Below are 17119 nucleotides of genomic sequence, written 5' to 3'. Positions count from 1 at the left end.
AACGCTTCCACCTGGCCCGGTACGTCGACCAGGTGGAAGGCTGCCTGTCACCCCGACTCAGGAACGCAGCAGCCACCGTGAGGTGAAGAGGCTGCAGGTCCGAGTGACGAAGCCTGTCGTTGCCCTGAGTGATGAGGTCTGGGCTGACAGGCCGAGTAACGTGGTATGTCAGTGCTGCCTGGACCATTCTGGAGTGATCATGATGATGCACGCTCTGCCCCTGCGGAGTTTGAGCAGGACCTAATGAACCAGTGGGAACAGTGGGAAGGCATAATGCAGTTGGCCTTTCCACGGCATCAGGAATGCGTCCAAGATCGATTCCGAGGAGAGATCTTGGAAGGAGCAGAACACCTGGCATTTCCTGCTCTCGCGGTGAGCGAACAGGTCTGTGTGAGGAAACATCTCCACTTCCGGAAAGCGGGACGCCTCACATGGGGCAGAGTGATCACTCGTAAGGCAGGAAAGACCTGCTGAGGCAAAGAGTTAGGACGTTCCAAACGCCTGGGAGAAAGGACGTCGCCAGCTCCATCGAGTGGGCCATGCAAAAGACCCGGAAATGGATGGCCTCCTGACAAAAAAGGGGGGGGAGGACTATGTCCCCCCTGAATACTTATGAAGCACCTGGTCGTTGTGTTGGCTGTAAACACCGAGATACAACGGCCTCGCAGCTGCCGCTGGAACCCCTGGCATGCCAGGCGGACTACTCTCATTTTTTGGGGCATTGATGAGGAATGCCAGCTCCCTAGAAGACCAAAGGCCTTAAGCTCAGAGGTGACCATGAGCACTCGAGCAGAGAGATGAGGCGTCCGCCGTCAGGGGCAGTGAGCCGGACTTGGAGAGGACGGAGGCGGAGCTTGGCGTGTTTGGTTACAAACTTGCGGGCAACCATGGACCCAGGAGACTGAGACAAGAACGAGCTGAGGTCGTTGGGAAAGCCTTCAGACCTCAGATGATTGTTGCCATCGCCTAAAATCTCAGTTGCGATAAGCAGGCTCCGGCTAGGTAGGAGACCAGGATAGCCCCTAGGGAGCCCAACCTCTGCGTGGGGACCAGAGTGGATTGCTCTATAATAAACAGCAGGCCTTGACCTGTGAATAAGACCGTGGCGATGCCCACGCGCTGAGTGGTTTGTGTCTCAGAGTCTCCGCGGATAAGCGAATCGTACAGATACGGAAAAACGCATATCCGACATCAGCGACGGTAGGCGGCGACTATGGCCGTAAACCGGGAGTATTGACTGTCGGCTATAGAGCGGAGGCATCTCCCGTGCGGAGGGAAGATGGCATTGCGAAAGTACGCGTCCTTCATATCCAGGGCGGCACAGTAGCCCCCAGGAGGCAAGGATGGAATAATGGTTCCCAGGGATACCATGCAGAACTCCAACCTTATCCTAACCCGGTTGAGTCCGTGCAGGACCAAGAAGGTCTGAGACCTGTGTTCGAGTGGGGGACTAGGGCATAACGGGGGTAAAACCCCTTACCCCTTTTGTCCGCTGAAGTGGGACAGGGCTGGAGCAAATTAAAGGTGGTACCTATGCTCCATCGTGCGCAGGACCCAGCGATCTGAAAGTAACTGGGGCCATGCCAGGAGAAAGCGGGATCGGGATCCCGTCCTGCGACTGGTACACCGCCCTCAGGTGAACCTTGGAAGGTCCGTCTTTGGTCCCAGTGGTAATTGCGAGGGACCTTGACTTTGGCTCTTTAGGGGTCCTGACGTTCGTCTGCGACCACCTTGGCCCTGCCGTTTGCCAGAGTTCTGCCTCTGGCTAGGCACAGAGTATGGCGGCTGGGGCCAGAAAGGCCTGCGTTTGGTCGCTGGCGTATACATGCTGAGACGCATTAGGACCCTATTGCCCACCAGACTTCGCAGTCTGGGGCTGTCTCTGCCGCGAAGATGCCTTTACCAACAAAGGGTAAATCCTGAATGGCATACCGCAGCTCCGGCCGGAGGTTTAAAACCTGAAGCCATGAAATGCACCTCACGGCGACACTCAAGGCCAGAGTGCTGGCCGCAGAGTCTGCTGCGTCCAACGAGGCCTGGAGGGACGCTCTGGGAACCTTCTTTCCCCCGTCCTCCAAGACGGCAGCGAACTCCAGGTGGAAGTTTTGAGGGAGAAACTCCTTCACTCAGGTGCTATAATTATCGCAGCTAAGCAAGGCTTGTTGCTTTGCTACCCCGAGCTGCAGGGCCCCTGCAGAGTACACCTGGCGGCCAAGCCTGTTCATTCGCCAAGCCTCTTTCTGCTTCGGGGCTGGCGCCCGCTGGCCATCATATCAGGATCGTGGTCCTGAGCATAAAATCTGCGCATATGGGATGACACGGATGCGTGTCCGGACGGCCATGGAGGTACTAAAAGAAGGCACAGGCAGAGTCTCTGACTCACTCGGACCTTGCCCAACTCGGCACCGGGGACCGGCATCGGGAGGCGTATCGGTACCTGGAACGAGATCCAGACCCGCAACCAGAACGGTGTCGGGAGGTCGACCGAGATCTCGAGGCTCGGAGAAGGGCTACAGGAGTCAAGGTACCTGCCCCGGTGCCAGAGGTCGGAACGGTGCCGATAGCGGGTCGGCGAACGGGATACCGACCGGTGCAGCGAGTGTGACCAGTACCGAGGAAAACAGCACCGGGACTGCCAGTGGTGTCCGGCGTGCCGACAGGACTTGGAGTGTCTGCGGGACCGTGATCATGAACGGTGCCGCTCTGCTGTGCTGACAGGGGACAGTCCCCTGAAGAGACTGTATTACCCGTACCGGCGGTGCCCGGGTCAGGCAGCACTGACTCTGTCATGGCACTGAGAGCCCTCGCCATTGGTAACATCTCCGGCGTGAAGGGAACAGCAGGCTCAACCACAGTGCGTACTGGGGAGCTGTCAGGCACCGGATTCGACGGCCCTCGTGGGACCGGGATCCACGGTACCGAGGTCATCAGAGCTTCGGTAGGTGTCGGTGCCGGGCGATCCGAGTTAGATAAGCTGTCTGGCTGCGGTGCCGTCAGCACTGAAGCAGCGGGAGTAATACGCTCAATCACGGCGCGTGCCGGGGAGCCGTCGGGCACCGGATTCGATAGCCCTTGTGGGACTGGAATCGACGGTGCCGATGTTGTCGGTGCCTCAGAGGCGTCGGTGCCGGGCAATCCGACTTAGACTAGCCCTCTGGCTGCGGTGCCGTTGGCATGGAAGCAGCCGGAGCAGGAGCTCAACCACGGCGCGTGCCGGGGAGCCGTCAGGCACCGGATTCTACGGCCCTTGCGGGACCGGGATCGACGGTGCCGACGTCATCGGTGCCGCAGCAGGTGTCGGTGCCGGGCGATCCGACTTAGACTAGCCCTCTGGCTGTGGTGCCGTTGGCACGGAAGCAGCCGGAGCATTAGCTCGACCACGGCGCGTGCCGGGGAGCCGTCAGGCACCGGATTCTACGGCCCTTGTGGGACCGGGATCGACGGTGCCGACGTCATCGGTGCCGTAGCAGGTGTCGGCGCCGGGCGATCCGACTTAGACGAGCTCTCTGGCTGCGGTGCCGCTGGCACGGAAGCAGCAGGAGCAGTAGCTCAACCACGGCGCGCGCCGGGGAGCCATCAGGCACCGGATTCTACGGCCCTCGTGGGACCGGGATCGACGGTGCCGACGTCGTCGGTGCCGGGCGAGCCATCTTAGACGAGCTCTCTAGCTGTGGTGCAGTTGGCACAGAAGCAGCAGGAGCAGTAAGCTCTACCACGGCGCGAGCCGGGGAGCTGCCAGGCACCGGATTCAGTGGTCCTGGGGGACTGGAATCGACGGAGCCGAAGTCATCGGTGCCTCTGCAGGTGTCGGTGCCGGGTAACGCAACTTAGGCGAGCTCTCTGGCTGCGATGCAGGTGGCACGGAAGCAGCGGGAGCAGGGGGCTCAACCACGGCGCGTGCCGGGGAGCCGCCAGGCACCAGCAGGAATCGTAGGCTCTCTCGACCTCGGAAGAAGGGAGCGGTGCCGAGTCGACATCGGTGCCGGCGACGGTCGGTGCCGAAAGGCCTTGGTAGTACCGGCGGGGTCCGGTGCCGAGGAGGCGCTTCTGCCCGCCGCTTGAACATCGCTCGGCGCCCAAGGTGGAGGGGTAAGTGAAAGTCCCGCACCTTTTTGTTCTCGGCTTAAAAGCCTTGCAAATGGGGCACTTATCTGTCAAGTGTGATTCCCTGAGGCACTTCAAACAGGAGTCATGTAGATCTCTCTTCGGCCGCGGCTTCTGGCAGGCCGGGCCCCTTTTAAAACCCGGTGAGCCATGCATGGCTCCGGCACTGGGCTCATGGAAGGGGCTACTTCCTGAACCCCGCTAACTAAACTAACCATGTTAGCAAAGAAAACACGTATAACCATACAAATATATATATAAAAGGGTTATAACTGCATAATTATATACGAGAAAACGAGTAGCTAGGGAAGTGGAGGTCAGCTAAGCCGCGCTCCACTGTTCCAACGACCGACACGGGCGGTAAGAAGGAACTGAGGAGCGGGTGGGCCGGCAGGAGTATATATGGAGCGCCATGGTGGCGCCACTCTAGGGGGCGACCTGCCGGCCCACTGAGTTGCTAGGGTAAAAGTTTTCCGACGAATGTGCACGCGCGGCGCGTACACCTAACTGGAATGGATATGAGCAATCACTCGAAGAAGAAGGGATGGTTCAGGGGGGAAACAAATGTAAGTAATAAGATTAGTACCTTTATGTTTTGCTCACATCTGTGTATTAGGATTTGTCTGACTTGTGTTTTTAGATTATAAACTCTTCAGGGTAGGGACCTTGTTTTGTGTGTGGGTACAGCATCTAGCATAATGGGGCCTCGATCCTCACTGAGGCATTAGGATTCCGTCACATAATAATTTAATATTTACATTACCAGTGAGTTAACAAACAAGTGCCCTTAAACTGCAATGCTAGGCGCAGGCCTATATTGTATCTAAATTATTATTATTCATTTTTACTATGGCAAATTTTAGCCAGCATAATGGATAAATTAGCCTTTTTTTAAAAATCCTTAAGTATAATCTGTGCCCTCTATAATAGGCTGGTTCTGCACCAACGTTATCTCTGCATGTTCTGGCCAGCAGAGAGTGAAATAAAGATTTCCCCAACTCAGTTACCCCCATGTTAGGACAGGGAAGTCACAAACATCCTGCTTCTTGAAGCTCTTTCATAAGTAACATGCTATTTTATGAATGACAGCAACACACTGAATACAATCTAGCTGCTAGATTCATGAAGGCTTATTAGAACTGGGGGTAAGCTTTAATTTGTAAAGAGATATTCCACCTACCTAGAGAGGCTTTGTTTCATTTTTTGAATGCAGTGGGAATAAAATAGGCACCCACCCTATAAAAGACACACAGAGCTCTGAGCAATTCTCAAGCATTTGTGTGGAGAGGGAAAGGAAGAGATTTAATTCAGTGTGTGTGAGGTGGGGTGGAGGGGGCACTAAAACTACAGTTTGAGTTATAGATAACTATTTTCATTCTAATACATTTTTGCTGCTAAGTGCTCTATCTTCAGCTGTCCCAATCTCTGCTGGTCAACAGAATAAGGTACCAAATGCTGTCTTCAGCTAGGAGTCACTGTCACTCATACAGCAACTCCCTCCTTCTGTCAGTCTCCTACCCCTTTACTATGGCTCCATCCCCCCCTTCATGTCGTTTGAGCTGTTTCTCCCACTGGGGGCAGGTCTACACTACAGCCGGGATCAATGCGCCAAATTTATCGATTTAGCAGGCCTAGTAAAGACATGCCAAACTGTCTGCAGATTGCTCTCTAGCTGACCCTTATGCTCTACCCCCCACATGAGAAGAGGAAGGCAAGTCCCCTGCGGTAACTTGACCTAAGGTATGTTGACTCCAGCTACGTTATTCACGTAGCTGTAGTTGCAGAGTGTAGGTCGACTTACCACAGTAGTGTAGACAGAGCCTGGGTCCTTATCTATCCTAGGAAATGCACTGTTTAGAGCAGTGGTTTTCAACCTTTTATCATTTGCAGACTCACTAAAAAATTTCAAATGGAGCTGTGGACCCCTTTTGAAATCTTAGACACAGTCCATGGACTCCCAGGGATCCACAGACGATAGGCTGAAAGCCGCTGTTCTATGGTAATGACAACCTTTTGCAGACCCCTTAGACATAGTCTAAGCACTGGTGTTGACAAGCACTGGTGTAGACAGAAGCGATACTAACAAATCAAATGTTAACTATTTGGCCTTTGTACGAACAAGACCATTCATAATTGAAACACATTAACTGGACAGGGGAGTTGAGGTAAAATATTTTCAAGCTACCTATTTTTCTAGTCTACACAAGGACACTAAGGGCAGAACTGTGTTTAACACCATGCTTATTAACACACTTTCTAACAGGATGCACTTGCCCAGCATAGACAAGATCTGTGTTTTTGCCTCTCATTTGTCTCCCTTCTTACACAGCGTCATATGTTTCTTTGCCGCCATCCCCACTGCCACCATCAGTGCTTTCACAAAATCAGAAGCACAGTGAAACTGACATGAGCCTCATACACTTCACAGCGCAGAGGGCTTTTTGTCTGAATTTCTTCTGCTGGCAGTTAACCTTGGGTTATGCACTCCCATTCTCTCCCTTGACTCTTAAGGAATTTATCTTCTTTGTACAATGGTAAAACTTCTATTTTATTTTAGTACACATCCAAAATTAAGTTTTGTTAAAAGGAAGTCTACAAAACTTAGTTTCAGTTTCAACAACAGAACATTACCTCACCAGCATGAACTTCCTGGATACTATTATCAGATTCAACAATGGAACCGTACAGACTATATGCAAGAAATCCATGGATCACCACACTTACCTTCACAGACACAGGCCTACAGTACATAATTATTTCAGTACAACTATGTCGCTCAGGGGTGTGAAAAATCCATACCCCACAGCGATGTAGTTATACTGACCTAAGCCCAGTGTAGACAGCGCTATGTTGGTGGGAGAAACTTTCCTGCTGACATAGCTACTGCCTCTTGAGGAGGTGGATTAATTACGCTGACAGGATAGCTCTCTTCCATCGGCATAGAGCGTCTTCCCTAAAGCGCCACAGCTGCCCAGCTGCATCAGTGCAAATGCGTTGATGCAGTGAAGAAATCAGCTATCTACAGCCAGGCACTCGGATACCACAGGATACTTTTCAAGAAAAAAGTCTGGCATACACATCTTAACACACTTAAAACTGACTTAATCAAACAAGGACACTCCACCAGAGAAACAGACAGCATAATGGAATCGGGTACCCAAATACCCAGAGAGAACCTGCTTCAATATGGAGGGGGGAGAGAAATCAAAACAAAACCCTCTGACTGCACACCCCTAATTGTCACATACTACTTCACACTGGAATCCATACAAGGTATCATCAGTGAGGACCCCATCCTCATAGACTCATAGGTCAGAAGGGACCAATATGATCATCTAGTCTGACCTCCTGCACAAGGCAGGCCACAGAACCCTACCCATCCAATTTTATAACAACCCCTAACCCAGGACCGAGTTATTGAAATCCTCAAAATTGGTTTGAAGACCTCAAGCTGCAGAGAATCCACCAGCAAGCGACCCGTGCCCCACGCTGCAGGGGAAGGCGAAAAACCTCCAGGGCCCCTGCCAATCCGCCCTGGAGGAAAATTCCTGCCCGACTCCAAATATGGCGATCAGCTAAACCCTGAGCATGTGGGCAAGACTCACCAGCCAGCACCCAAGAATGAATTCTCTGCAGTAACTCAGTTCCCATCCCATCCAACATCTCCCCGCAGACCATTGAGCAGACCTATCTGGTGGTAATCCAAGATCAATTGCCCAAATTAACGATCCTATCATAACATCCCCTCCATATACTTATCAAGCCTTGTCTTAAAGCCAGAAAAGTCTTTTGCCCCTACTACTTCCCTCGGAAGGCTGTTCCAGAACTTCACTCCCCTAATGGTTAGAAACCTTCGTCTAATTTCAAGTCTAAACTTCCTAATATCCAATTTATACCCATTCGTCCTTATGTCTACATTAGCACTAAACTTAAATAATTCCTCTCCCTCCCTAACGTTAACCCCCCTGATATATTTATATAGAGCAAGCATATCCCCCCGCAGCCTTCTTTTGGCCAGGCTAAACAAGCCAAGCTCTTTGAGTCTCCTTTCATAAGGCAGTTTTTCCATTCCTCGGATCATCCTTGTAGCCCGTCTCTGAACCTGAAAGAAATATTTCCTGAACCCCCTCTTCTGGCCTAAAAACATCCCAATCTCATCATCAGAAGCAAGCTCCCCACAGAACAGGACCCCCCAGTTCAAAGTGGCACTAGGCCCTGCTACAACAACTGATGCAAAACCTGAAGCTAAAATTCCACTGCTACAATGATCAATATCCTCTCAACACACCTTTCAAAATCCATGCTCCTACTCATGCCTATCACAACATGTGGTATACCTCAGCCAGCGCACTAAATGCCCCAACAACATGCCTGAAACCAGTCAATCACTATGCTCTCAAATGAACTCACACAGAAAGATGATAGGAGACAGGAGCACAATATCAGCCATGGGTGAATATTTTTCACAGAACGACTGATTCATGTCTGACCTCTTGGTCCTCATCCTCAGGGGAGTATCATCTCCTTCTTCTGTGTTTTGTGCGTGACTCAAACTGGTAGACATACGGTAAGGTGGCCTCAGACTACATCTACTCCTACCTTGCCTGTAGGACCTGATCCTACTTTGTGAATCCTGCAGAGGCTTAGGCTTGAGTTCAGTACTGAGGGCTCAGTGATTTCAGGTCTGAGGTGGCTGTGTACATTCCCAGTAGCAGAAATTTAGGCACCATGAGAATTTAGTCACCTACTAGGTTAGGCAGCAGCTGAGCAGGGGTTATGAAGATTTGAATTTTGGATGTAGGCACCTAAAGTGTCAGTCAGGCACTTAAGTTTCTCTCGTGAATCCCACCCCAAAGTCCTGCCTACATTATTTTAACTGTAGCAGAGGAACACCACTGTTTTAACACTTCTCCTATATGGAGTCTCCTAAAATTTTTAAAGTTAAGCCCAGTTCCCTTTCAACACTGCTTTTTGTTAAAGGGAGAGACTTAAGAGCAGTCTATAGGTTCATCCAAGCCTTTAACTCCTGCAATGAAGACAAACCTTATGTTAATGTTTGAGCATGAGAAAGTGAAACTAGCTAGTCTGTTATCTGTTTACACTGTCCAGTCTCCAGAGACTAAACATCAGCATTAATAGTGCACTGCTAATGAAAAAGCAACAGCGGTGAAAAGTTAATTTTTCAAATGACCAAGGGTTGTTATAGGTAGAACTTTTAGAAGAAAGTTGTTTGTAGTGAGCGTTCCCTCAACTGTGTTGCTGCCTGCTTTACAGATGGACAAGGAATTTGCCAAAGGAAGTGATGAATTTAGTACTAGTAAACATTTTGCCAAGAAGAGACTCCCTTTGGCACTAAACTTTTCTCTTTTCCTAACACCATTCAGATAAACTGACCTTACTTTATCAGCTGACTAACCTGATGCCAAAGAAAATACCTCAGTAATCATTTACTTCTGGACTATATATTTTGCCAGCTACAAAATAATTCCCAATCTGTCATCTCAGTCTATAGGAAAATTTTCAATTCCTGTACCCAAAATTATAGACTCATAGACTTTAGGGTCAGAAGGGACCAATCTGATCATCTAGTCTGACCTCCTGCACAAAGCAGGCCACAGAACCCTACCCATCCACTTCTATAACAAACCCCTGACCTATGTCCGAGTTATTGAAGTCTTCAAATTGTGGTTTGAAGACCTCAAGCTGCAGAGAATCCACCAGCAAGTGACCCATGCCCCACGCTGAAGAGGAAGGCGAAAAACCTCCAGGGCTTCTGCCAATCTGTCCCAGAGGAAAATTCCTTCCCGACCCCAAATATTGTGGTAATGAGTTTTAAAGACTTTGCATTATTACTTAAACTGAAGCTAAGCATATATAGAAAAGAGGAATAATACATTATCCACAACCCCAAGATCCCAGTCTGCCCTTCATTGACTTTTCTAAAATAAATTCAGGTTGTCACTATTTGTTGACTAAAACAGCCAAAAGATATTTTAATACAGTAGTTATTTTATTTCCTTTCATTCTTCTCCCCTAAAACAGACCTATTACAACTCACTACAGAGAAACTTGTTAAAAGCTCAACATTGTAATAATGTTGGTTTAAGGCAACTGCCATGTACTTACAAGCTTAATTCCAAAGTATTTTGTCTTGAGATATCACTTATGAATATCTCACACAATAACCCTGCATTCACTTCAATGGTAAGAACCACTGGTTTCTGTCTACTGCCTGCTTACAATCATAAAATAATCTAAGTCGGATGCTTAAGGACCTTCCATCTAGATTTTTTTGCTCTGGTTCCCCTCAGCACACACCCCAGTCAATCAACATTTAGGGTGATGAGTAACCAAAGGACAGCATGAAGGCAAATGCAGCTCAAACACTATAAATGCTGCCCATAGTCAACGCCAACTTTTTTATTTAAAAGAACCTCATAACTGGGTTAAAAAAAGAACTAGATAAATTCATGGAGGACAGACTCATCACAGGCTATTAGCCAAAACTGACAGGAACACCACCTCTTGCCTAAGGTATCCCTAAACTCCCAACTGCCAGAAGGCGGTCCTGGGCCACAGGGAATGGATCACCCAAAACTACACTGTTCTGTTCATTCTCTCTGAAGCATCTGGCACTGGCCACTGTCAGAGACAGGATACTGGGCTAGATGGACCATTGGTATGGACCCAGTATGGCTGTTCTTGTCAACTAGTGTCCAGTCAATTTCAAAGAGTTATTTTAAAGTAATTCTAGGTACTGTCCTTGACCCAGAGCCCATCTGTCAATGTTTGTGGTATTCAAATCACAGTGTGTTAGCGATTCATGCTTTTCTCTTCCATGTTGGTATGACACACACAAATAAAATGGGAAACTGATTACCTATTTAGAGGACACAGTGCAACTGATTAACAATATGACGTAGTTAAATGTAGAAATGAGAGAAGTGTCAATGACACCTTTCCCTCTACTATTTCAATTCACCATTTCAACAAGTTATTCTAACACGAGCAGGTCAGCTCAAGAAAAACTGAGGGTCTGTGTTTTTTTTTTTAATTGATCTTGTCTCTTGACTACAGTTGCAAGGCCAACCCAGATGGTCTGAGAAGCTACCAGCTTCAAGATGAGATGCAAGAAGTTGTATGTTAAAGAAAGAGGGTTTGCAATCTGTTCTAGTTTACTAAAAGGTTGCATGGCCTTCAGCCTAATGGTTAATTACTGATGTGACAGGATATGTAACGCTGGATAACATATCCTCCCTCTATGTAGACCTCCATTTTTGAAAATCAGTCCCATTGGACAATGGCATAACTTATGCTGAGAAGCAGTAACAAGGAGGCAAGCTAACACCACAAAAACATAATCACAATACATTACGAAAACAAGGTCTTAATCCACCCCAATTAGAAAGACGGGAGCAAGAGAGTTCACACATCGCTGAGTCGAAGTTGCAGGCTCTCAGTAGAATAAGGCAGATAGCCTTTTATGGATTATTTATTTGGAAAGTTCACTATGCAGCTATGAAGGCTAGAAATAACTTTAAAAGGGTGTGAAGAATCTGCACAATCTGAGCATCTCTCTATCCTGAGCCCAAAACTCAATCACTCCAGCCCCTCTCCTGCACCCGCATTCAGCAGAATACCAGAGAGAAAGAACCCAGTGCCCCCATGAGCGGAGTGCCCACACACTAATGAGCTGAGCCCCAGCAGACTCAGTGCACGTAATCCTCTCATCTCTCATTGTGCGATGGTGGTGAGAACAGCCTCTTCAAAGCCCAGAGTCCTAGCACACTCAATACATGCATGCCCCACACCCCACTGTGTCACTGATCCGGAGGGGGGGGGCCCGACATACCCTCCACAGCCCAGCCCCCTGCCCTGGCTGAGCCCCACGCACTCAGTGCATGTCACCCCTGCACCACACTGTTTCACTGATCCCGGGGGGCCCCCCCACAGCCCAGCACCCCGCCCCCGAGCCTCACCTCACGCACTCAGTGCATATAACCCCTGCACCCCGATGTGTCACTGATCCCAGGGGGAAGGAGGGCCCCCACAGCCCAGCATTGAGCCCCATGCACTCGGTGCATGTAACCCTTGCACCCCAATGTGTCACTGATTCCTGCAGGAAGGGAGACCCCTCCACAGCCCAGCACCCCGCCCCGGGCCGAGCCCTGCACACTCGGTGCATGTAACCCCTGCACCCCAGTGTGTCACTGATCCCAGGGGGCAGAAGGGCCCCCCCACAGCACCGAGCCCCGCGCACTCAGTGCATGTAACCCCTGCACCCCGATGTGTCACTGATAACGGGGGGGTGTAAGGGGGCCCCCCACAGCGCCGAGCCCCGCGCACTCGTTGCATGTAACCCCTGCACCCCAGTGTGTCACTGATCCCGGGGGGGCACAAGGGCCCCCCCACAGCGCCAAGCCCCGCGCACTCGGTGCATGTAACCCCTGCACCCCGATGTGTCACTGATCCCGGGGGGGCAGAAGGGCCCCCCCACGGCGCTGAGCCCCACGCACTCGGTGCATGTAACCCCTGCACCCCGATGTGTCACTGATCCCGGGGGGTGTAAGGGCCCCCCCACAGCGCCGAGCCCCGCGCACTCGGTGCATGTAACCCCTGCACCCCGATGTGTCACTGATCTCGGGGGGTGTAAGGGGGCCCCCCCCACAGCGCCGAGCCCCGCGCACTCGCTGCATGTAACCCCTGCACCCCGATGTGTCACTGATCTCGGGGGGGTGAAAGGGGGCCCCCCCACAGCGCCGAGCCCCGCGCACTCGCTGCATGTAACCCCTGCACCCCGATGTGTCACTGATCCCGGGGGGTGTAAGGGGGCCCCCCCACAGCGCCGAGCCCCGCGCACTCGGTGCATGTAACCCCTGCACCCCGATGTGTCACTGATCCCGGGGGGTGTAAGGGGGCCCCCCACAACGCCGAGCCCCGCACACTAGGTGCATGTAACCCCTGCACCCCGATGTGTCACTGATCCTGGGGGGTGTAAGGGCTCCCCCACAGCGCCGAGCCCCGCGCACTCGGTGCATGTAACCCCTGCACCCCGATGTGTCACTGATCCCGGGGGGGCAGAAGGGCCCCCCACAGCGCCGAGCCCCACGCACTAGGTGCATGTAACCCCTGCACCCCGATGTGTCACTGATCCCGGGGGGTGTAAGGGCCCCCCCACAGTGCCGAGCCCCGCGCACTCAGTGCATGTAACCCCTGCACCCCGATGTGTCACTGATCCTGGGGGGTGTAAGGGCCCCCCCACAGCGCCGAGCCCCGCGCACTAGGTGCATGTAACCCCTGCACCCCGATGTGTCACTGATCCCGGGGGGTGTAAGGGGGCCCCCCACAACGCCGAGCCCCGCGCACTCGGTGCATGTAACCCCTGCACCCCGATGTGTCACTGATCCCTGGGGGTGTAAGGGGGCCCCCCACAGCGCCGAGCCCCGCGCACTCGGTGCATGTAACCCCTGCACCCCGATGTGTCACTGATCCCGGGGGGTGTAAGGGCCCCCCCACAGCGCCGAGCCCCGCGCACTCGGTGCATGTAACCCCTGCACCCCGATGTGTCACTGATCTCGGGGGGTGTAAGGGGGCCCCCCCCACAGCGCCGAGCCCCGCGCACTCGCTGCATGTAACCCCTGCACCCCGATGTGTCACTGATCCCGGGGGGTGTAAGGGGGCCCCCCCACAGCGCCGAGCCCCGCGCACTCGGTGCATGTAACCCCTGCACCCCGATGTGTCACTGATCCCGGGGGGTGTAAGGGGGCCCCCCACAACGCCAAGCCCCGCGCACTAGGTGCATGTAACCCCTGCACCCCGATGTGTCACTGATCCTGGGGGGTGTAAGGGCCCCCCCACAGCGCCGAGCCCCGCGCACTCGGTGCATGTAACCCCTGCACCCCGATGTGTCACTGATCCCGGGGGGGCAGAAGGGCCCCCCACAGCGCCGAGCCCCGCGCACTAGGTGCATGTAACCCCTGCACCCCGATGTGTCACTGATCCCAGGGGGTGTAAGGGCCCCCCCACAGTGCCGAGCCCCGCGCACTCAGTGCATGTAACCCCTGCACCCCGATGTGTCACTGATCCTGGGGGGTGTAAGGGCCCCCCCACAGCGCCGAGCCCCGCGCACTAGGTGCATGTAACCCCTGCACCCCGATGTGTCACTGATCCTGGGGGATGTAAGGGGGCCCCCCACAACGCCGAGCCCCGCGTACTCGGTGCATGTAACCCCTGCACCCCGATGTGTCACTGATCCCTGGGGGTGTAAGGGGGCCCCCCACAGCGCCGAGCCCCGCGCACTCGGTGCATGTAACCCCTGCACCCCAGTGTGTCACTGATCCCGGGGGGGCACAAGGGCCCCCCCACAGCGCCGAGCCCCGCGCACTCGGTGCATGTAACCCCTGCACCCCGATGTGTCACTGATCCCGGGGGGGCACAAGGGCCCCCCCACGGCGCCGAGCCCCGCGCACTCGGTGCATGTAACCCCTGCACCCCGATGTGTCACTGATCCCGGGGGGGCACAAGGGCCCCCCCACGGCGCCGAGCCCCGCGCACTCGGTGCATGTAACCCCTGCACCCCGATGTGTCACTGATCCCGGGGGGGCACAAGGGCCCCCCCACGGCGCCGAGCCCCGCGCACTCGGTGCATGTAACTCCCTCCCCCGCCGGCGCAGCTCGGGCGAGGCTCCGGAGGCGGCCGCACCTTCGTCCGGCGCTCGCTGCTCCGCGCCTCCTCCCGCGGCGGCGGCCCCGCTCCGCTGCCGGCGGGCCCAGGTGGAGAGGCGGCTGCGGCAGAGCGGGCAGCAGAGGCCCGGGCCCTGCAGGCAGCGCTGGAAGCAGGCGCGGCAGAGCGAGTGGCGGCAGGGCGGCGTCACCGCCTCCACCAGCGCCTCCCGGCACAGCGGGCACTCGGGCCCCGCCTCCTCCTCGGCCTGCGCCCGCCGCCGCCGGCCCCGCCGCCCCGGAGCCGCGGCCCGGCCGCCAGGGCCCGCCGCCGCCGCCGCCATCTTCTCACCCTTGGCAGGGACAGAGCGTTAGGCCGCGGCGCCGCCCACCTCATCCATATTCAGCAGCGCAGGGCAGGGCGGGTAATATACATATTCATGAGGCCGCGCGGCGCCGCGGGTTGGCCCCGCCCCCTCGGGAGGGTTCGCCGGGCGGTGAGTCGCCCGTCGCGTGCAGGCTCCGGACGTTCCAGTGCGCTCATGGGGGGGGGGGCAGCCGGAGCCCCAACCCCCCCACCAGAGCCAGTCTGACCTCCCCCAGCACCTCCCCCGCCCCCTTCCCCGGGCCAGCCTGCCCTCCCCCAGCACCTCCCCCTCCCTCTTTACCCGGGCCAGCCTGCCCTCCCCCAGCACCTCCCCTGCCCCCTTACCCGGGCCAGCCTGCCCTCCCCCAGCACCTCCCCCTCCCTCTTTACCCGGGCCAGCCTGCCCTCCCCCAGCACCTCCCCTGCCCCCTTACCCGGACCAGCCTGCCCTCCCCGAGCACCTCCCCCGCCCCCTTTACCCGGGCCAGCCTGCCCTCCCCCAGCACCTCCCCCGCCCCCTTACCCGGGCCAGCCTGCCCTCCCCCAGCATCTCCCCCGCCCCCTTACCCGGGCCAGCCTGCCCTCCCCCAGCACCTCCCCCGCCCCCTTACCCGGGCCAGCCTGCCCTCCCCCAGCATCTCCCCCGCCCCCTTACCCGGGCCAGCCTGCCCTCCCCCAGCACCTCCCCCGCCCCCATTACCCGGGCCAGCCTGCCCTCCCCCAGCACCTCCCCCGCCCCCTTTACCCGGGCCAGCCTGCCCTCCCCCAGCACCTCCCCCGCCCCCTTTACCCGGGCCAGCCTGCCCTCCCCCAGCACCTCCCCCGCCCCCTTTACCCGGGCCAGCCTGCCCTCCCCCAGCACCTCCCCCGCCCCCTTTACCCGGGCCAGCCTGCCCTCCCCCAGCACCTCCCCCGCCCCCTTTACCCGGGCCAGCCTGCCCTCCCCCAGCACCTCCCCCGCCCCCTTACCCGGGCCAGCCTGCCCTCCCCCAGCACCTCCCCCGCCCCCTTACCCGGGGCCAGCCTGCCCTCCCCCAGCACCTCCCCCTTACCCAGGCCAGCCTGCCCTCCCCCAGCACCTCCCCCTTACCCAGGCCAGCCTGCCCTCCCCCAGCACCTCCCCCGCCCCCTTACCCGGGGCCAGCCTGCCCTCCCCCAGCACCTCCCCCGCCCCCTTACCGGGGGCCAGCCTGCCCTCCCCCAGCACCTCCCCCTTACCCAGGCCAGCCTGCCCTCCCCCAGCACCTCCCCCGCCCCCTTACCCGGGCCAGCCTGCCCTCCCCCAGCACTCCCACCACCCCACTTACCTGGGCCAGGACAACCCCAGCTCACTCTGCCCTTCCCCCACTACCCCAGCCTCCCTTACCTGGGCTGGGGATACCCCAGCTCCCTCTGCCCTCCCCCAAGCACACCACTGCCCCCTGACACCCCCCACACCTGGGCTAGGGCTACCACAGCCTTCCCTGCCCCTGACCTCTCCCATCTGGCCTAGTGATACCCCAGCCTGTCCCGACCCCCAGCATCCTACTGGTCTCCTGTCCTCTCCCCCTCAGGCCAGGGTTATCCTAGCTTGCCCTGTCGCCCAGCACCCCCTGCTCTCCCGACCTCTCCAGTCTGGACCAGCATTACACCAGCCTGCCCGGCACCCCTTGAGACTTCTCCCACCTGGACCAGGGTTACACCAGTCTTCCCTACCCCACTGCCCCCCTTGTGCTCTCCCAAACCCCTGCCCATGTCAGAGGCTTCTCCCCATTCCCCCTCAGGGTCTGCCCCAGCCCTGAGCACAGGTGTAGGGGAAGCAGGAGCCTAGTTCCCCATTTCTCTCAGAAGTAAGTGGTTGGGGGAGAGCTGGAGCAAGGGGGTTAGTGAAGTGTGTAGGGGACAGCCTGGGGAGAGAGCCCAGAGAGGGGCTGGGGTGAGGAAGCCATGCCTAGGAGGGTTGTTGTGATGAGCTTGGGGAGAAATGCAGGAAGCTTTCACCAATCC

The 17119-nt window shown here is 55.8% G+C and overlaps 1 protein-coding gene across 1 annotated transcript in view; it reads right to left on the bottom strand.

The window, feature by feature from the left end:
* RNF169 (ring finger protein 169) overlaps window positions 1–15110 on the bottom strand; it is a 48859-nt gene extending 33749 nt beyond the window's left edge. Inside the window, exon 1 of the mRNA XM_030555604.1 lies at window positions 14807–15110. Coding sequence (XP_030411464.1) covers window positions 14807–15110 — 304 coding nt within the window. The remainder of the gene's footprint in view (window positions 1–14806) is intronic.
* Window positions 15111–17119: the final 2009 nt, after the last annotated feature.

The sequence above is a fragment of the Gopherus evgoodei genome, chromosome 1 (genome assembly GCF_007399415.2).
Source record: "Gopherus evgoodei ecotype Sinaloan lineage chromosome 1, rGopEvg1_v1.p, whole genome shotgun sequence".
Classification (NCBI taxonomy): Eukaryota; Metazoa; Chordata; order Testudines; family Testudinidae; genus Gopherus; species Gopherus evgoodei.
Note: the sequence above shows the minus strand (reverse complement) of the source record. Positions and strands in the feature narration are given on the sequence as shown.